This window comes from Uloborus diversus, chromosome 4, assembly GCF_026930045.1.
Source record: "Uloborus diversus isolate 005 chromosome 4, Udiv.v.3.1, whole genome shotgun sequence".
Lineage (NCBI taxonomy): Eukaryota > Metazoa > Arthropoda > Arachnida > Araneae > Uloboridae > Uloborus > Uloborus diversus.
This window is the reverse complement of record NC_072734.1, coordinates 191789584-191812133: the sequence shown is the minus strand read 5'-3', so window position 1 is coordinate 191812133 and position 22550 is coordinate 191789584. Positions and strand designations below refer to the sequence as shown.

The window sequence follows — 22550 nt, the reverse complement described above, 5'->3', positions numbered from 1 at the left end:
CTCAAACATCATCTAAGATCGTCTAAAATTAAGTTTCTGGAACTTTAATTTCGTTCCTATTGAAAGTTCTGATGTATATTCCTGAAGTAATAAGACCTGGGATGCAATTACGTTTTCAAGATTTCAACTCCGGAAAAAATCCAGGGTCCATTTCTCTGAGTTAATTGAAGATCGTTTAAAGTTGCGTTTTCATTATCGGAAATATGCCAAAGTTCCTGTATCTCGGTTCAAGGAAGTGGCAATCGCTTCTCCCTTGTATCCGTGCATGAAGCACGTGTAATAAATTAAAAGGTTAGATTAGGTGAAAAAAAAATAAGATATAATAAAATGAAAAATAGGATAATTGTTTAAAGTAAAAGAATATATTAAAATATGTTTTATCGTTTTATTTTGAATAAATGAGAAATCTCTGCGTTTTCATAATGCTTTTAGCACTCCTCTTTAACATCGACAGTTAATCATATAAAAATATAAACGTGTACTTTAAGAGCTTAAAAATGGTTTAATTCTATTATTGTGGCAAATGATGTCTTTGGATATCTAAAATTTGAAAGAACTTTTCTTTAATTAATCAAAAAATATTTTTTTGAGTGTGATACAACATTCTATTGTGCAGAGTACACTGCGTGGTGTTCAATGTACATCACGCGTATTTTCAACCGTACTCTTTCAACAAAAAAAGGTATTAATCTTTACTATAGGGGCAAAATTTCTCCAATATTCTGCTGGCTTTGCATGTTCATCTCTAAAGAGGAATTCGTTATTTTGACCAATCAAGTGTTTTGAAGGGTGAATTATTTTAAAACTAAATTTTAATATTATAAAACGTGAACTTAATGAGAAGTGCAGTATTTCTGTATTTTTGTTATGATTTACATACTGGGTAGTTTTTTCTATGCATACTATACCGCTTGTTGCTGAAGAAATTTTTTTTACTAAACGTAATAATTTGAAAGATTAGTGTTTGTTTGCATGTTGTTTATTTGGGATAACTTTCTGACAAGAACGACTTAAAATTAACTGATTTACCATTTTTGATGATGTTTAAAGACAATTTTTATTGGTGGTTGAAGTTAGTGTAATGCTAATATTTCACATGCATTCGATTGATTGATGAAGTTTGTATAGAAATTAAAATTTCATATTCAACAAAAAGATCAAATTATAATATTAACTAGCCACTTACGGTGACCAGCTGGTTCGCCTTTTACCCCATTACTCTTTCTCTTTCTACGCAAGCAGCCGCCTATGGCGGCGGTTTGGCTTACTTGTCATTTACCTTTTTACGCCGATTGCTGCCTCTGGCGGCTGTTTAAATTAAAGTTGGCTAAATTAAAGTTGTGTGTTAAAGTTGGCTGCGGTATTAATCAATCTACATCGATCTTTATCAAAATGAATATGAATAAAATAATCTATCCCCAGTTCTGTTTTGTGCCATTCACCTTTTTAAGCCAAGAATGCTGCCTGCGGCGGCGTCTATCTTCTTGTTCGACCTATTTCTAATTCATCTCTATTTATTTTAATCTAACCGCCCATTCCCTCACAAAAACAAATATCCCAAAAAGAAAAAAACCTCTCCTATGTTCCTCGTAATGTGTAAAAAGTAGCGTTTACGACAAAAGAAAAAAAAATCACTATTTTTATTGAATTAAATGCCAGGGCAGCGCCGGGTACTCGGTTAGTAGTGAACAAATTTCATGCTTGCTCCAGAGAACCCTTGATTCAAAATTTTCATTATGATTACTATTAATATTATTGTTGTAAGGCAACTAATTTTTGCAACAATGGGTTTTTTATTTAATCATTTAATGGGAAATTGCATGAAATATACTGCTTTCTAAAATAACTTTTTTAAACTAAGTTTTTTAGCAATAAATTATAGCCTAATGTTTCTTTCTAAAAATGTAGCTATCTATGGTGAAGAAATAGTTAAAATCGGTCCAGTAGTTTTGAAACTTAACCATGGACATACTTACATACAAAAGTAGCCATTTATGTATATAGATTGTGGAAATAAAAATAATTGTGAAGTGAACTAGGTTCATTTCACAGTATTCAACATTACGTACGGAACATATCACAGTCAAATTTCGAAATTGTTAATATTTTCCACTAAAAATACAACTAAGGACGTTAAAAATAATTGAAAACCTTGTTTTTATTTTTACGGTGAAAGAAACTCAGACAGAAAGAAACAAAGAACACTGTGGAAGGACCCGATGCTAAAAAAAAGTAATAAAAACAAAGAAAAGGAAAGGAAATTTAACAGAGTTACCATTAAAAGATACAAGGAAAATATGTACCGCAGTTGGATGACTTATATCCGGCTTGTTCATGCCGAATATCCGGTTTTTAGTCAAAATGATAATTGTCGCATCCTTAATTTTCATGATATTGACACTTCCAATTGTTTTTGTGTGCGTTTTGTTAGTGAATTTAATTTTTATCAGAATGCATTTGTCATGGATGAATGAACTTTCTGGGGTTGATATTACTCAAATGTTTTTACTGCAGACTTTACCCAGCCTAAAAATGAATTAACTATTTTTTTTCTTCAAAAACTGGTTTCAAACTATATGTTCTTTATTTTCATCATCGTTGTTTCTCATTACATATGTTTTCAATGTTGATATTTTATCTTTTAGGCAAATAGCGAAATGTGTACAAGAATGCAAATCTCAGGCATCTAATGCTAAAAGGTAAGTTTTTTTTTTTTTCCTTTCAGCTTGAAACGAAATAAAAAGCATTTGTTTCTGATAAATTCAAGTTTTTGAAGTCCAAAACTACTGTTTTGAAAAAGTTTTTTAACATTTTGATGCGTTCTTTTTGCATAAATTTCAGACCATTTTTTAATATTTTTTTATTCACACAAAATAGATTGACCTCTTTACAAAATGATATGGAAATCAAGTTTCTCAGCCTAAAAGCCACGCTACAACATAAACTTAAGACATTTGAGTATTGGAAATGGAGCATATGTTTATAGTACAACTAAATGTAATTCAAACTGACAGTTACATTTGCATAGCGACAGACTTGCACGCTTGGAATGCGTTTTTTGGGACCCCTTGTCTAACGTTAACATTTTTTCATGTGCATTTTTAAATCCCTCTGGGGACCTTATGTCGGGGGGGGGGCTTTCCCCCTCCCGCCATTGCTACATAAATCTGCCACTGTTTATATAAAGATTTTTTTTTTTTTTTTTGAATTGTGCATAATGATCTGAACTAAAGACCCAAAAATATGAATTATATGCACCAGATTTTTTTAATTATCGTAAGAATGCGGACAAGAATGGAACGGAAGTTGCCTTTTAATGTATTTTAGTCGCAATGGCCTTTTAATGTATTATTTTCTTGTGGGAGGACATAGAAAATAGCTTTTTAACTCTAAAATGGTGGCTTATTGTTTTCCTTTTGCATTAATACTTTATCAGTAGGCTTCAATGTTTTCCAATAGGCTTAAATCAATAGGAACAAATAGCCGTAGAATTACATTTACCCTCCAATTTAGCAAGCTATTGTAAACGCTGTTTGCCATGTAAATTAATGCATTGTTCTGTTGGAAATAAATGGCAAAACTGGAGAAACATTCTTTTATTGCCCTTGGCGAAAGCAACAATTTTATTAGCAGCCACGTTCAATGTAACTAGGGCAGCGGTTCCCAACCAATGGGCCGCGGCAACCGCTGAACTAGGGCGAAAAGAAGGCATTTTTACTTAAAGTTGGCTTTTGTCCTGAAGATGAAACGACACTGAAAAGAACTCTTTACAGAAGACAAATGATAGAAAATAACATGCGTTTGAAAAATCTTTTCCTTTTCGTCATCGTTATAGAATTCTGATAATGAACTTTTGTAACTATTCTTACTAATGTTATAAGTGCGAAAATGAGTTTGTTTGTCACGCCCTGAACTGATCGTCAGGAAATTTTGCATACGTGCTGTAAGGGGTACAGAATAGAACATAGGGTATTCATTTAGAAAAAAAAGTAATCCAAGATTTTAATTTTTATTTATTTATTTATTTTTTTTTTAATAAAATCATAATTTTGAGAGTATTTCATCTAAAAATGATCATATTTGTTCGACTTTTGCAGGATGTTAAAGCAATTTAAAAAACTGCACAAGGTTATTAGAATCATAAAGATGAATTTAAGATTCACTCTCTGATCCGATCTCAGAATTATATTCTGTTGTGAGCCTCTTATTGTCGTCTATTATGTTATTATCATATTATTGTTTTAACGAAGATTAAATTTGATAGAAACATTTGCATCGCTCATAGCATTGAATTAGTGAAAGCGAAAAGCTAACTTATTCTATTTCCTTTCCTAAACGAGCATTAAAATAAAACCAGTCATTGAGTATGTTACAATTCTGGGTCTCCTGTATTGCTATAGACATCTGTTGGAAATAAGTATAATGTACATGAGAATCGAGGCGATTTTGTTGAACATCTTGTCATTGACAGGGGTGCCGTCGCCCCTCCAAGTTCAGTGACGCAATTCCCCCCCCCCCAAAAAAAAATTCTCAGCCCTCTTTCTCTTGAATTTTAGCTCTCTTTTTTATTTAATTTATGTTCTAAAAATGTTTTTTATTAATATTATATATATATATATATATTTTAATTTATTTATTTTTAATTATTATTATTATTATTTTATTAGAAAGTTCTGTTCTATACCAATAACATACACGCACACATCAACTAATAAATAAATGAAACAAAATATGAACAGAATAAATTAAAATAAATAATTTGGGGACTCTAGTACTGTCTAACCACGGATTGTATGGAAAGGCAAACATCCGGTTTACACGCGGAAATGGAAGCATCTATTAGTTTTCAGGGATGTCAGATTTTGCAGACGTATGTTAGCCTCTAAATTAAGCAGAGTCTCATTCAAATGAGCGGAATATGCGCACAAAATTTTTATTTTTCCCCTCATTCAGATGGAGTCGCCTTAACTGGATGGTTGCCAATTCCATACAATCCATGGTCAAACAGTACCTGCAGAAATGAGGTTTTGAGACATTTGAAGCAACGTGTTTTGGATTCCATACTAACAATAGGGAAATGTTGAAATTTGACAATTTTTTCATGCTTTACTTACAACGGGAGCCATTTAGAGCAAGTGTGTACAATAAAGCTAAAGTACAATAGATGGCAAAAATGGAAAAAATTGAAAAATGACAAAATTTCAGATCCTGCCCTTTACCTTCCCTCTGTAGTATACATCTCCAGCCCTCCCCCTTTTGGGGTACCCACAAAGGGGGGATTATGGCGCAAGTCGCCCCATCAAAATTTTAGGGGGGATTTTTTAATTTATTTATTTATTAACTTATTTTTACTTTAAATTATTTATTTTATTTTGTTTTATTATGTTATTTATTTAATTTGTGTGTATGTGTATGTCATTGGCGTACCACGGAACTTTTCTAGTAAAATAATAACGATTAAAATCAAATAAATAAATAAATAAATAAAATCAATAAATAAATTTTTTTAAAAATAAATAAATAAAAAATATTTAAAAAATAAATTTAAAACGAGGGATCTAAAAAATAACAAAGGGAAAGAGGGTTAAGAAAAATGGGGGGGGGGTTGCGCCATTGAGCTTGAAGAGATGGGCGCCCCCCCCCCCCCCAAAAAAAAAAATGGCTTATAACTTAAGATTGTAGCAAAATGTTTAGAATGAAACCAATCTATTCTAGTTTCTCTAGAACTGTTTATCTCAAATCATTTTAATTGTTTAGATTCATTCTGAACTTGTATTGACTCTCTCTCTCTCTATCGTTCCACAGAATGGCCCGGATCCTCAAGCAGCAACACAGCCGTAGTTCCAGAGTCGGAGAAGCAGATTTCAATGGTGAGATATCATTTTTTTTTTTTGTTTCTAACCACACGGAAAAAAAAAATTTAATAAGTAGCAATTAAAAGAACATAGTAAAACAGGATTTTTATTATTAATACATTACATTTAATCAAGGGCGCCCATATGCAAAAACGTAAGGAGGGGCTCAGATATTTTCCCCATGGTTTAGCAGGATATTATCTCCATGGAAACAGATTTCAGGACAGATAAGAGTCATTAAAATTTGTCATTTTATTAACTTATTCATTAACGGCTGGAGAGTGAATGTTTTTACATTTTTGCAAAGAAAAAAGTACCAAAAATAAGGAAGTTCTAATTTCAAAGGGGGGGGGGCTCGAGCCCCCCTTGCCCCCTTATATGGGCGCCCATGCATTTAATTTGAGATTTCCTGAGAAATAAACAAGTTACATTTGCTCATGGGTCATTCTTCGAAAAAAGTGTAACTTTGCTGTCACATGTCTTTTACCAGTAAAAACTTTAAGGAACAAATCATTTAACAATGCTGTTTAATTTCTTAAAAAATGTATCTATTTAATCAGGACAACAATTTTTTTAATAATAAATTTTATTTTAGCATATTTTTGGTTCACTACATGTGAATTCTCACCTCCGTGGCATGTCACACACCTTGTGTGACTGTTTATGTTGCTTAATAACTTGAATTTGATACTTATGTTTTTAACACACATTTGAATAAATGGATAACTACTAATTAAGCTGTAGTTTAAATAAGAGAGCTTAATATTAGATTCCCACTAATCATTAAAGTAGCTGATTGTGTTTTCACAATTAACCATATTACTACTTTGGTATTGAATTGGGTTTGATTTTTAAACATATTAAAAGGTTTCCCCCCCCCCCCCCGTGAACAAGGCATTTTTTAAAAATTTATAAGTAAAATAATTGAAACTTTGCTGGGCCATTGTTTATGGTCATTTTTAGTAGATAACACTTTCATATAAAAATATAAAAAAGAAAACAAAAGGTTTTGAAATTGAAAAATATTTGTGTCCAAAAGTGACATTTTACGGAGAATGAATGACCCACATGTGAGGCAGTGAGAAGCAAAGGGATGTAAGTGCCAAAACAAAAAATTTGGAGATAACCAGAACAAATGGTAGGTGATCATCTTCTCTGTTTTGGGGCAAGAGATGACACTAGTAGCTCTAGTAGGTGCTGTTATGCAGGATGATTTTTTTAAAAAAAACTTTTCAGTGATAGCCTACCTATTACAGAAACTTTAAACTCGTTTGACTCAAAACTTAATAATCTTCACTTTCACCCCTTCGCTAGTCACTGCCCCATATTTAGCTTGTATTTGTATGAACAACTTCAATTAAAATGAAGCTGTTAAAATATTAAATGAGCTTTCAAACTTATGGAAAGAAAAATGTTATTTTATTATCTACTCGGGCAGCTGTGTCAGTAATGGGCACCTTTAAAAGGATCTTTAAAAGTTATATTTTATTTAATAGTTTAAGGCATAACACTTCAGTTAATTTTATAATCTGTCAACAAAATTTAACCAATTTTCTAGTCATTGATCAAGTTTTAAAATTTTGCATTAAGAGCATCTAAAGATCAATTTAATTTTTGGATGTACTTTTCATGTTTCAAATATTGCTTCAAGTTACTTATTTGAAACGAAAAATAAGAAACAACTGCTGTTTCGGTAAGTTCAAAGTGTTATATGATACTCTTAAGAACATTAAAATGATGGTGCAAATCTGGCAAAATTATCACACAAATATAAAGTAAGGTTTAAAAAGTGAGGCCGTTTTTAGAAAGAATTAAAGGGCTGAACGCCAAATTTAGCGAGATTACAACAGATCATCAAAAACATAAATATATCATCGATTCACAAAATTCGTAACAATAAGAGGCTAGTGTATTTAGTCGGTCGCTTTTGCCTTGTATTCAGCAGTCAAGCTCTGGCATGGAGTTTAAACAAGCTGATGTGTGCATCACATGACTTCCTTTTGCTCCAATTTAATGTCATTTCCCCATTACTGGCAATTTTAATGGGATTCACTAGTTTACTCTCTAAATATCACCAACAGTGGCCAAATTAAAACAAATTTTAAAAAAAAAAAATCGCCAAATTTGTCGCCAAGTTGGCGACAAAACTTGGCGACCAAAAGACTGGCGCTATATCGCCAAGTGTCCGCCAAATTATAACACCACTTGAATTAACATCGAAATGAACAATGATTTCCCCCCCCCCCCCCCCCCAAAAAGGTGCAGAAGACTCCTTTAGAAACAGCCAAAAGGGGAGGTGCACAACTAGACCCCACCCCCAAAACAGAATACTTTACGATGTTCTGCAACGTAAAATCCTTTTACCAAAATTGTTCTGCAAGTACTTCAAGCATTGTACGCGAAAAAAACGTTTCCACAAATTGGGTGCCAAAAATCAAAATCGTTTCATATAGGATTTTTTTTTACTGGACTGTTGCTATTTATTTCTGTGGAAATAAGATATTTCTGGAAACATCACAGCTTTCAACCAAATGACTAATTAAAGAGCACTGAATTTGGAAAATTAGTTGATTATGAAAACTATAAAATCAAAAAAACTTTAACAGGGTGTCAAATCTAAACCAATTGAGATTCTCCAAAAATAGTTTATATGCTTCAGGGGTCGATCCAGCTCCAAATTGGGGCCGCTTTGCGGCCCCTTCACAAAATTCCGAATGGCAAAAGCGGCCCCATTCACAAAATTCCGCGCCGCAGAAGCGGCCCCATTCACAAAATTCCGCGTCGTAAAAGCAACCCCTTCACAAAAATTTATAAAAAGGCAGCCTTTTCACAATATTTTTTAACCGCAAATGTGTGCGCATCTACGCGTAAGCCTACCCCTCTTCCACCTTCCCCCATCTTATCTTTTTGCCTGCTGCGTGAGGTGTTTTTGCTTGAGAGCGTCAGAGGGGGGACGGGAGAGGGACACTTGTGATTGGTAGCTTGTTTTCAGGAAAATCTTAAATTTTACTTTGATTACGCAATATATATTTAGTATTAATTTGTGCTGAGTTTCAAAATCCAATTCTAAAATAACTTTACTTAAAATAAAATTATTTTACATGCTGTTTTTATATTTTTATTTCTTTTGAAGATCTTGATTTCCTTACATCGGCCATGGTAAACGAACTTTTCGCATTTTTGATGTTTACTGTACCTTGTTAAGAGGCAAACAAATAAAATTTCTTATATATTTATTAACATCATTAAATTGCAAAGTTTTAAACGAAATACCTACTCTGTAAGAACGTCAAAAGTCAAAAAATTAAACGCTGAATGCTGGTGCAGTATTATTTTGGGTTTTAATTACTTTTAAGTTTTTCAAACACATACGTGGAATCTTTAATGAATATTTCACTTCTGTGTTAAGAAATATGTGATATCTTTGAGTCTGTTCATATTGTATGTATTAGGAGTTATCATTACGTTCAGCAGCATGTGCAATTTTCATTGCTCTTAAAGTATTTGAGAGGGGCAAACAGGAAATCTGTTGTGAGACTTTCACCTTAAGAAAGTGTGCCTTGCATATGTATATTTGTAAAAAGCAATAAATGTAATGTATGTGTCAAATTACGAATAAAATGTTAAGGGTCTTACTTCCCCCCTCCCCCAGCGCATTTTCTCTTGACAGCTTTCATGTATTCTTCAAGAACTTGCAATCACCCCTGAAACCTGTCTAGGGCTTTTCTATAACGATACGACAGCTAAAAATGCTTTAATATAATCTTTTCCAAGAAAAAAATCACGAGAAGGTCTTTTTTACAAAAACAAAGAAAATTCACAAAAATACTTTGCTTTTTCACAAAAATAACGAAATTTCACAAAAATATTTTGCCTTTTCACAAAATGGGGACCCAAAAAATAAAACCTGGATCGATCCCTGTGCTTTCTAAAATGCATAGAAAGAGCAAAGATACAAGACTTTATGAAAATTCGAACCTAGGTGTCAAACCACGTTTTTATTTGGCTAATTGTACATGGCATGAAGGAGCAATTAAAATAATGTTACTAAATAAAGAAATTACTGAAATAATAAATAAAATGAGTCGAGTTAAGTTGGATATAATGAAACACTTCAAAACTTTCTAAATAATTTAAATATTTTCTGGATGCAAAGGGATTGAAATCTCAAACAAGGCACACAATTTCCGGCCATGAACGTGTTGCAATGTTAGCATGTTTCCAAAACGTACGTGCATGACGGAAATTGCAGTGAATGATGATCGATTAGGAAAGTCCTACAAAGGACTTATCGAATTCAACATCAGGAGCTTTCCGCTAAATTACTGTTATTTGCGAGATATTATCGTTATTTTATCGTAATTTGCGAAAATTTTAGATTTTCTTCTAATTTTAAGAAATCTGTAGAATTCTATCTTGAGTTGGAAGATATTTGTAGAAAATCTACCGTTTCTACAGATTTTCTGCACCGCGGTTTCAGCAGATTTTCTGCGCCGCAGTTTCTGCAGATTTTCTGCCCCGCGGTTTCTGCAGATTTTCTGCGGAAATTTCACTGAAATTTGCAAAATGTCTGCAGAAAATTTGTCAGTTTTCCTCTCCCATTTGAACAGAATTGTTCTGTAGCACAGGTATCTGTTCTGCGACGTACGTCGCAAATTTAGTAGTATTCTGCTTTGGGGGACTCCACTAGGAGTCTACGTACCAAATTTCAACTATCTAGGACATACCGTTCTTGAGTTATGCCACATACATACGTACGTACATACAGACGTCACGAGGAAATTCGTTGTAATTAACTCGGGAATCGTTATTATGGATATTTGGCGTGTCTATACGTTCTTAGGCACATGTGGTCGAGTCTAAAAAAAAACTCAATAATTATTCGGGGGTGAGTAAAATGAAAATTAAGGTCGATTTTTGAGTGAAATTTTTTTTGCGAATAAAATACTTCCTTTTTTGTAAAAGGAAGTAAAAAGAGCTTAAATGCAAGAATGTGAAGAAAGTAAAAGAAGTTCCTGAGAATGCTCAAAAAGAAAAAATAATTGTCTAACCAAATTTTTAGTTCAATTAAATTCCTGAGTTGGACAATGTTTGTAACTGATGCTCAAGATGGAAGAATAAGTGCTGAGAAAGTAATAAAAATTTACAAGATAAGATGGCAAAGTTGTTTAAATTTTGTAACATCAGTTTAAAGCTTATGTTCCTACCTGTAATGTGAATGGTTGCTTTCAATAAAGTTGTACCTCATAGCACCAAATAAAGAGGTTCAAAAGTTTGACTTATCCCCCCCCCCTTCTCGAAGACATTTTGACGAGTTTCGTGGATTCCGAGATGTTTTTTCCATAAAACATCTGTGAGTGCAGAATTCAGCTGTGTTAAGACATGGATGATGTTTTAAACATGTTTGTGATTTTTGAGACTTCAAGGAAACTTTCTGCAACAAACATTTAACCATAATAACAAAATGTTGAAAATAAAAAGGAGATACGCCCACTTTCAGACCACTCAAAAAAAAAAAAAAAAAAAATCAATCCTGAACTTTGATTCTATATAATTTGGTGAGTGTTAATCTGTAAAGCCTACAAAAGTTTTTTTTTTTTTTTTTTTTTTTTTTTTTTTTTTTTTTTTTTGTGGAATGGGTTTTAGTATGAAAAAAAAAACATTTAAAAATATATATTTTCTTTTGCAATGCATGCGTTAATTTATTTAATATATCGTGCTCTAAAATGGGTTTATTTTTTCGTTTGCAGGGGCTTACGAAAGTGATTCCGATGACTGGGGAAGTGACTTTGAAGACGACAGCGATGATGAAGTAAGAAAATTAATTTATTTAGTTCCTTTTTCATTGTGTCGACTGGCATAACCATGCATAAAAGTATCTTATCTTTAAAAGTAAACCTTTAAAAGTATCTCTAAAGTGTTAAAAGCATCTTAACTATTCTATTCACTTTAAAACATCCAATCTGTTACCAGGGGCAGGGGGAGAGGGGACACCTCTGTTGAACTGGCTTGAGCCTGAAGGGGACCTGAGATTTTTAAAACGATGGGTGATATATATGTAGGGATAGGGATGTAGGTTAAATTATAATGGAGGAGAGCTCGTAGAAGTCATTTGTGACTGGCCCCAAAATTTCTGTGCACACTCCTGTCTGTTACAAAAATAATGCTGGTTTTGTCTTCATACAGTCAAACCTCATTATCGGGACACCCGGATATCATGACACTCCGGATGTCACGTCACTTTTTCAAAGTCCCGAACCAATGCCGTATTATTTTAATACTAGTGTTACCCGCACGGCTTTGCCCGTAATAGAAAAAATTAAAGGTCTTTTGGTTCGCCTGCATATTTACAAATAATGTATGGTGAATGTTCTCGCCAATTGGCTTGTACCCATGTTGCGGTTCCACGTCATGATCATTTCGTATCTCGCCAATTGGCTTGTGCCCATGTTACGGTTCCACGTTATGATAATTTCGCAATTTTCCATCTTATATTTTTGTTCTTAAAATTGGAATAGGAAAAGAACCACATCGAATTTTCAGAAAATCGCTTCGAGGTGCACACCCCCATGCTACAGACTAACTTTGTGCCAAATTTGATGAAAATCGGCCGAACGGTCTAGGCGCTATGCGCGTCACAGACATCCTACAGACATCCAGACATCCTCCGGACAGAGAGACTTTCAGCTTTATTATTAGTAAAGATTAAGTGGCACCAGATTTTACGACAGTTTTTTTGGTGCAACTCTGGTTACGACGACACTTCCAGCTGTGCCGACTGGATCAAATATTTCTTTGCAATTGTTAAATTTTCAGTAAAATAATGAAGACATCTGGAAATGTTTGTTGTAGGAACTTCGGACTCTGACAAGAGATTTGACCAGGCATGACAACACCTCAAGAATGGGGGGGGGCGAGTAGATAACTCCTGAAAGGATTTTGACAAGATGAGGAACAATAGAAAGGAACTCAAAGCAGGTGGATTGTAATACTGGACGAGGGAAACAGCAGAAGAGAAAGACCCAAGGGCGGATCCAGAAAATGTTCAAGGAGGGGGCGATTTTCACGCTTTGAAATTTCAATTTCTAAAAACTTTCGGGGGACTGTAATCGCTTTCCTTTACGACATCAAAAGTGTCCTATAGTTGTGTTTCTTTCGAAAAATATCCAGGGTAAGCCCTTGAACCTATCTCTTAATATCATCTAAGGTCTGAATTGAGGTTTTGGAACTTCAGTTTTGAAAACAATCCTGTAGAAAGTTTCGGTTCGGTTCCCCAGAGTAATGAGAGATGGGCTACGATTGCATTTTCAAGACTTCAGTTCCGGAAGAATTCCGGGGAAGATCTCCCTTTTCTATTAGCGCCATCGAAGATTACGTAAAATTGAAGTTTTTAGAACTTTACTATTAAAAATATAACCGGAGGAAAGTTCCTGAATATCGCTCAAGGAGGGGGCGATCGCCCCTCCCTTGCATCCGTCCTTGGAAAGACCATAGCTACCTTAAACTGTAGTTGGTCACTACAAGCTTCTCTCATAAGAGAAAAAAGATTGAAAACGGATACACAACTCTAAAGTGGATAAAAAGTTAGAGAGGGTTTTTTCACTTTTGAAAGGTGGGACTTAGACGTCAAAACCTAATCAAATTGAGGACAAAAGTGAAGAGTCTTGAATTGGTTTCTTTCTTTCTGATAATTTCGCGGAAAGGAGGAGTGTCAAAAATGTTATTCAGTTAAGTTTAGCGACACTTATTGGAAAGTATTTTAGAATTGGGGGGGGGGGGGGAGGGAGGGTGAAGGTTTTTTTTTTAAATAATTTTTGTTATATCTACCAATAATTCAAATTTGCACTAGTTTAATCTAATTAAAAACATATATTATGCTATTAATTTCTTCATTGAATCTAATTTTGTTGTTAACTAATGTTTAATTATGAATTTTTAAACGGTTCCGGTTATGGCTTCGCTCGGGATATTGATGACACTTTTCTGACAGTCCCAAAGGTGTCGTGATAACGAGGTTCCACTGTACTTCCTTGTAGGAAGTAAAAGAAATTTTGTTTTTACGAAAAAATTTCAACTCATATTTCAACCCAAATTTTCATTTTAGTCCATCTTAAATCAGTGTTCACAAATAAACAAAATTACCCACTCGAGCCAGGGCTATAGCAGAACTACACTGCCGTAAAGGGCAGTGTAGTTCAAATTTTTCAGTTTTCATTTTTTTGCATTTTTGTTATCTATGGTATGTTATCTTTATTGAACAAGCTCGCTTATTTGGTTCCCACTGAAGAAAAGACGTGAAAAAGACGTCGAATTCCAACATTTTCCTGTTGTGGTATGGAATCCAAAACGCGTTTCTTCAAATATCTCGAAAACACATTTCTGCATATACTGCCATTTACCTGCACACGGCTGTGTAGTACTACCTACTTTAAAGGGCACCTCACCTTGAGGGTCACATTTTTCTGGTCCCTCCCTATCTCTTTGAATTGGGACCTCTATGTATTTGCCTCTGATTAAGGGATACTCAAGTTAAGGGACTTGAAAATTATTAGGGGTAAATGAGAAAAATTAATGCTAAAATGTTTTTACTTTCTTCTCTATCCAATATATAGAAGGAAGTATTGGATTGAATTTTGAATTTTGACGGATTCGAACGTTTTGAGGTGTGCAGAGTCCATTTCGACCATTTTTGAAAAATGTCTGTGTGTGTCACACCAGTTTTTTGTGGTCGCTCTACAGCAAAAACTACCGCATGAAATCGAACAAAATTTGGTATGAACTGCACATGAGCCCCTATGCGAACTTGTGCCTATTGGTTTTTGGCGCGAATTCCTCCAAGGAGGATGGAGCAATGGGATGTTTTTCGAGTTATGTATGCCTGCTATTCCAAAGGAAGGAACCGGTGGAATTAAACAAAATTTGGTCCATATGTTACCCCTAACAGGTACAGATGCTGATTAAATTTTGGTGTCAATAGCTCAAACGGGGGTTGAGCTATAGAACGTTTTTTTGTCGTCAATTGTGATTGCTGTATCTCAAGAAATAACGAACGGAATCAAACAAAAATTTATCGGCAAGTAGTCCTTAGTGGGTATAAGAGCTGATTTTATTTTGGTGTCAACAGCTAAAAAGGGGGGTAGCGCAATCGCCCGTTCTTTTTTTCCATTGTGAGTGCCCTATCTCAAGAAGTAATGCTACGTTCTGGTTGAAATTTGGAATATATGTGAATCCATACGTAAACAGGCTTTGGTTCAATTTTGACTCCAATCGCTCCAAGAGGTGTTGATTTTTTTTTTTTTTTTTTTTTTTTTAGCTTTATTAATAATAAAAATAGCTTTATTAATGCAACAATAAGAAAGATAAATCGTAATAGATTGTCGTCTGCGTATTTCTCGTGATTTTAATTGTATGGAAACGATCGGAAATATTATCTCAATGATTTAAAATTTTTAACTGTTGCCATCTTATGTTTGTTAACAAATAAAATATTTGTAATTAATTCAAGCAAGGCTTTTAAAATAACTTTCAATTTTCGCTCTTTGCTTTGCTTTTGCAATAATTCAGACATTGGGAGGGTCATGTGTCATTTCGTTTTTGTTGGGAATATTGCTTCCTCGTTAAGCATGGGGAGGGATCAGAATTATAAGAAAGATATAGGAGAAAGTTTCGTGATGGCCACAACATATTAGTGTAATATTGAATTTTGAGAATTCAAAGTTCATTATTTTTCTGAAGTCTCAATCATGAAAGTTTGATATTAGTGTGCACAAAAAGAAGCAAATTAAATTCTAAAATTTCTCCTAAACTCTACACAAGTATTGTTCATCCCATTTATTTATTCATGTGATCTCATTGCTTACGAATAGTGCACAACCGGGGTTCGCCGTTATATATCCAGTATTTATTTTGAAAATATATTTTGATATTTTTGATAGTTATTTTTTTAACTACGGTATTTTCAATATAAAAAATATATTGATCATAGTAACATTGTTCATTTATTACTAAAAACAACCAAAAAGTTATGAACTTATATTTTTCTGGTGTATTAATGCATCATTAATGTATGAAAGTAATATAATATTCCTTTTTTATTTTATATTCATAAAATTATTAATAATTTAACAATGTTTATTCATAATGAAAGTGCCTAATTAAATATTAAACATTGGTCATAAAAAAAAAAAAAGAAATGTCTTATTACTGTGCAGACCCTAATGCAATTTTTTTATTTCTGAATCACATAGCTGTTCAAAAGTAGCTAACTGAAGAAACACGAGTAAAATAGCCAATGCTAAATGAACTCCATTAAAATTGATAGAAATGCAAAACAAAATATTAGATATAAATAATGAAAGAAGCATATTGTAATATTAATATAAGAAAATAAAGAGTGATTTGAGGATGTATTTACTATAACAAGACTTTAGTTTTTACACATTGAAAATATCGGATATTTTCGATATTTTCGAAATATCATTATTTTCAAACCCTGTGCACAACCTATGACAGGCTTTGTATGGAAAACTTCAAATATGAGTGCAAGTTTTAATTTACGTTGTATATTGTAAATTATATGGCTAATCCATGTAACAAATTGCTTCAAAATAATTTCTGAAAATTATTATTTTTTTTAATTGATTTCCCTGTGAATCGTTAATGTCTTTAATATTTGTTTTTTTTTTTTCAGGTACGAAATGAGAATTTAACCGCCGAGCTTAATAATAACACACTCCATAGTTTGGGTCATTCAAATAATGAAATGTGTTGTTCGACACGTAAGAGAACTATTTTTATTCGTCTTATTTCAAATGTTATTAAATGAAAATTGTATACATCCTATGATTTTTGTGACATGTTTGTATCATTCCCCTTCTTATTATAAACTAGCTGCATTGCCCGGTTTCGCACGGTCTACCTTGAAAATAAAAGTTTTGTCAAATGATGCATATTCAATAATCGGGCTTCTATTAGAGGGGGGGCGGGGAAATACTGTAACATTTCTCGTCAAAATAATCCTTCTTAAAGAAAAAAACGGCAAATCAAAAATTCCTGAATAAATTAAAGGCAACCCTCCATAAATACAACTAAAACCCTGAAAAAAAAGAAAGAAAGAAGATAAATCGCCAAATAACAATCAAAAGGGGAAATTTTTATTTCAAAATAAAAACAAAATTTTATTTAGTCACAGCCGAAAAAAAAAAGTGGCAACATTCTGAATGCTAATTTGAAATCAGATCACGGAAACGATAGGTTTCTGATATGAAAATAGAGTCCCATTAGACTTAAAAGTGCTTTTTAATTTTTTCCCAGTGATTTTAAAGCCTTTTTTTTAATTCGAAGGGGAGAATTTTTTCGCAGTCTTTCGAATGGTGTTAAAATCAAACTGATTGGATAATTATTTGGGGGTAGAAAGAGCCATGTAATGCCATTTTCAAGTCCTAAAATTAAAGTTCAGACGGTTCAGTGCTTTCTCGGCCTTCAAAAACCTCCCTACGTTCCTTCTCGGATACTCAAGTACCTCCCTGCCAAATTTGGTCCAGATCTGACATAAACTGGATTTGTGTAGGGAACATACATACACACACATAAATATATTCTTTGTTTCAAATTTTGGTTTTAAAGCACAAAAATGGCATTGAATGGCTCTTTCTACCCGAAATAATTATCTGATTTCTTTGATTTAGGTCCCATTTGAAAGCCTGCAAAAAACACTCATTGGGTACATTCACTTCTTTTGAATTAAAAAAAAGGCTGTCAAATCCCCGGGGAAAAATTTAAATGCGTTATTAAGCCTAATGGTACAGAAATTTTATATCTGGAAAATTATTGTTTGCGTGATCTCATTTTAAATTAGCGTGGATAAAGTTTCAGAAAGTTGGTTTTTTTTCTGGTCTGCGATAAAATAAAATTTTGTTTTTGTTATGAGGTAAAAATTTCTCTTTTTGATTATCATTTGGCTTTTTTTTTTGAGCAATCACGATTGCTTATTGTTCTCATTTGTTTGTTTTTGGCGAGCTATCATTTTATTTTCCCGCCAGCACCCTCTGCAGCACCACCGTCGAACGGCTCCTCATGATGCTGCTCCTACAGCGAAAGCCATCTCCACGTTGCATCCGTGTCCTACACACACGCGCATACATACACTCATACCAGCGCACAGACACAAACACACACTCCTACACACACACACACACATACACACTCATGCCTGCACACAGACACAAACACATATGCCTACATACGCACACACACGTGTACACACACAGCACTGCATGCGCACACACTCGTGATTGCGAAAAACATAATTTGAATTCAAGATGCCAAAACTTCAAATTAATTTTTCTTTTTACCGCCAGCAGAAAATAATTAGGAAAGTTATGTTTAATTTGTTTGGAAATTTTTGATTTGACATTTTCTTTCTTTAAAAATGATTGTTTGGACCACAAATTTTACAGTTTTCCCCCCTTTAATTGAAGCCTGATTGTTGAACATGCGTCACTTGACATAACTTAGTAAGACCTCATTTGGAGGTGCTGTTCAGTTTCGGTCTCCTTATTTCAGGAAAGATATTTCTGTATTAGAAAGTGTTCAAAGAAGGGTTACTTGACTAGTTAGAGGACTTTCAGATTTAGACTATGATAACAGACTTCATAGGCTTAATATGTATAGCCTGAAGCAAAGGAGGGTCAGAGGGGACAGGATTAAGTTATTTAAATTTATCAAAATGGAAGATGTTAACAGGTTAAATTTTTGCACCTAAATCAGGACGAGGGGTCATTGTTTTAAGCTATTCGAATCTCAGGCTAACCTGGAAATTAGGAAAAATTATTATTTTAGCAGGGTAGTGGAACCTTGGAACAGTTTTACAGAAGAGGCGGTAAGGAGCAAGGGGGTGGATAGCTTTAAGAGGGCCATCGATCTTCATTGGGGACTAATAAACTGACTAGGACCAGCCTAGCTGCGCCCAGAACTTTTAGCTGGCCTTCACATTTGTATTTGTATATTTGTATTAATATGGTTTCTACTTATTATGCATCCTCAAATATGATTGGATAATAATTGAACTATGAAAAAATGTCTTTCTACAATTTTTACAATCAACTTGTTTTTCATTGTTATGAATGTGCAAATGACGTGTGAAGTTTGAACGTTGTTGGCTTTCTGGAAAAGGAGAGTCGGAGATTCAGTAGTTTGAATTCATCAAAATGAATGACGTTAATGGGTTAAATTTTCGCACAGAAAGCAGGACGAGGGGTTATTCTTTTAACCTATTCAAATCTCAGGCTAACCTGGAAATTAGGAAAAACTACTTCTTAAGTAGGGTTGTGGGCACTCAGAACAGCTTACAGGAAGGGACTGTATTGAGCAAGGGGGTGGATAGCTTTAAGAGGGCCCTCGATCTTCATTGGGGACTTATAAACTGACTAGGACCTGCCTAGATGGTCCCAGAGCTTGTTGCTGGTTGTCACATTTGTATTTGTATTTGTATTTACAATGTCAGCAACTCTGTTCCATGTAGTAAATAAAAAATGCTTTTTTTTCCTGATCCTTTGCAGAGAAACCTTGTTCAAAGACTGTTTTTGAATGTTCTCCAGGAAAAAGCATTCCAAAGCCACCAGACGTGCCTGTGATTCCCAAAAGCATGAACAGTCTCTCTGGGTAAGTAGCAGTTAATAAAATCTTAGTGAGCCCTAGCCTGTTATGTGTTAAGCAGGCTAAAAACCCAAGCCCTTTTAGAGCAATGCTGTTCCCCCTCCCAAATTCCACTAAGACCCCCAAGAATGAGAACTCCCCCCCCCCCAAAAAAAAAAATGCCCCTGGAAACAAATCCTAAAAATTTCAATGCAATGGAGTGTGCCATCAGGGTTGGGACTAGGGTGGTAAAAAAAACTTTTTTTCAGCTTGAGCGCACCCTATTTCTTTTGGACTTACTAATAGTATTATGCTGTGGAAGTTTTAGCTTCTTACTCCAATTTTAAGAGGGTGCTCAATGACCCCTTCATTTAAAATTAGCCGTACAGTAGAAAATGCCACGAATTTAGAAACTTTTAATTTTCTTAGCTGTTTTTTTTTTTTTTTTTTTTTGTAAGTAATTGTTTTATTGAAATGTGTTTGCACATTACTAATGTATATTATAATATGTAGCTTTTTTTCCCCTCAGTTTGAAGTATTTTTTAACCCCGCTCCCCATACTGATAAAGTTTGGGGGAGGGGGGTTGAGCACCCTCTTTCCGTTGAAATAGGAAGCTGAAATTCTTCCAGTATATTACTATCCACAAGTCTAAAAATATTGAGAGTGTCCTGTTATCTAGAAGACACTTTTTTTTACATGTATTTTTGAACCACCGTAGCTGGGACGTTGGTGGGAAAATGGCAGGCTCCGACTCCAAAATTATACAGCCATCGACCCTGACTCCTTTAAGCCAAAATCCACCCGACTCTGACTCCACAGTGCTGGCAGGGCTATGGGCTCTGAAGGAAAATAACCGACTCCAACTCTGGTAATTTCGAACCTTTGACTTCTTTACCCCCAAATCAATCCGACTCTGACTCTACAACCTTTGCTCCAGAATCATTCTGCCTCCAACTCTGGAGCCCCGTATGCCATGATTCCCCCCCCCCCCCCTGGTGAACAATTGTGAGTTTAGTGTAAGAAGTTTTACCATAGCATATCACACTCATCAAATATTTATGTATTTCGATTTTATGAGTTTTCGTGTATAAGATGAGGACTTACATCCAGTGTTGCCAGATTGGGGGAAATTTCCCAATTTTGGGGAAATCTGGTGCTCTCTGGGGAAATTTTGGGAAAATGGGTTTTGAGGGGAAATCTTTGGGGAAAAATTTTTTCTTGATGAAAACTTGGGGGAAAATAAAAACCTCGGGATTTTTTTTTTTTTTTTTGTATCTAAATTTGCGTCTTGACATCTGGTAGTTACATTGTTTGTATCAAACAGCGCTGGTTTAGTTTTGCTCAACTTTATGGAATTCGCATTTCGCATTATGTGAAATATTATGCGACGGAATTCGCATTAATAGTTCTGCATGAGTAACTAGTTGATACTTCAAGCAGGCAAAAAAAAGTGTGATGAAGAATGTTCTTGGATAAATGTATACAAAAGTCATAGTTTAAATGTACATACGGTAGCAGAGTAGTAAATGCGAGTAGAAGAAAAATATTCAGTTATTTCTTATCTCTCGGTCAGGCGCTTCTATTTATGACTAGTGGCACCAGCACGACTTTGCCCGTAGTTGAAAATTGAAAGGTATTTTGGTTCTCCTGTATATTTACAAATAATGCATGATGAATTTCTCGCCAATTGGCTTGCCCACGTTACGGTTCCACATTATGATAACTTGGTAATTTAGTCGTCCATCTTATGATAATTTTGCTCGGGAAAATGTTCTTAAAATTAGAATAGAAAAAGAACAAAATCGAATTTTCGAAAAATTGCTTAAAGGTGCACACCCCCAAGCTACAAACTAATCCTTTGCCAAATTTCATGAAAATCGGCCGAACGGTCTAGGTGTTATGCGCATTACAGAGATCCTGACAGAGAGAGAGATCCGGACAGAGAGAGTTTCAGCTTTATTATTAGTAAAGATAAAAAAAGATAAAAATAAAGAAGACAAAAAAAAAGCGAAAATGAGAAGAAAAAAAAAGTTGGGGAATTTTATAAGAAAATTTGGCTATTTGGGGAAAAAAAATTTTTTCAAAAGACAAAAATATCAGAGGAAGTCGATTCATTTCATAAAAATATTAGTGGAAAAATAATTTTTGAATTTGGGGAATTTTGATAGAAAACATCATTTTTTGGGGAAAAGTTGGAAGGGAATTGGGGAAATCTGGATTTGACCGTCTGGCAACACTGCTTATGTCTGGCACTCACCAGAGTCTGAGTGTTTTCTTCTCTCACCCTAGATATAATTTCCTTCTCTTTCTGTGTCAGAAAAATGTAAAAGAATTAAAATTTGTAGTTGTTAAAAATCAAGGATAAAGTATGTTTTCTTAAAAGACCCGTCATTTCGAGTTCTTCCGAGAGGAGTGGGGACAAGGACGTTTATTAAATGCTAAATTTTACCCGAAAACAACAAAACACGCACCCACTTTTATGTAAAAACATTAATTTTTCAACTCCAGGATGAGGAATTGAGACTTCCAAATGACTTAAAAGACAGCCTAATGGCCTTCTTTTTTGGTTCCCACACCACAGAGAAACCTGAAGAAACAGGAAAAATACAGGGAATTCAAAAATCCACAAAAAAAAAAAAAAAGATAATTTATAATTATTTTTTTAAAAAAATCATAAAACAAAAAATGGTAATTTTAGTGTTTTTTTGTTTAAGTAAATTTTAAAATGTCTATCATGACAGCAAAAATTATTAATTGTTTCATTTGACATGAGGCTTGAATTTTATGCTAATTTAATTTAGAGAGCATGAAATTAGTGATTAATATTTATTGTTCTTCTTACTCTCTCTTACCTTTCTGTTTCAGACCAAAAAGCAGTCACTCCGGCATTCCGAGGCCTCCTTCCAAAAGACCTCCCAGCCACCCGCCTCCTCCTCCTGTTCTTTTGGTAAGAACAAATGTCATGATTTCTTTTGTTTTTTTAATTGCTAAAAATGTAGTTTTAAAAAAAGAATGGCCTGGCAAGGGTCTGGCTAGAGGAAATATGGGTTCTTTTAAGG

At 34.1% G+C, this 22550-nt stretch overlaps 1 protein-coding gene across 1 annotated transcript in view; it reads left to right on the top strand.

Annotated features, from left to right (window-relative positions):
* The window catches only part of LOC129221071 (lymphocyte cytosolic protein 2-like), a 91067-nt gene that overhangs the window by 35437 nt on the left and 33080 nt on the right, over positions 1 to 22550 (top strand). Inside the window, exons 4-9 of the mRNA XM_054855509.1 lie at positions 2646 to 2699; positions 5806 to 5870; positions 11606 to 11667; positions 16546 to 16633; positions 19415 to 19517; positions 22357 to 22438. Coding sequence (XP_054711484.1) covers positions 2646 to 2699; positions 5806 to 5870; positions 11606 to 11667; positions 16546 to 16633; positions 19415 to 19517; positions 22357 to 22438 — 454 coding nt within the window. The remainder of the gene's footprint in view (positions 1 to 2645; positions 2700 to 5805; positions 5871 to 11605; positions 11668 to 16545; positions 16634 to 19414; positions 19518 to 22356; positions 22439 to 22550) is intronic.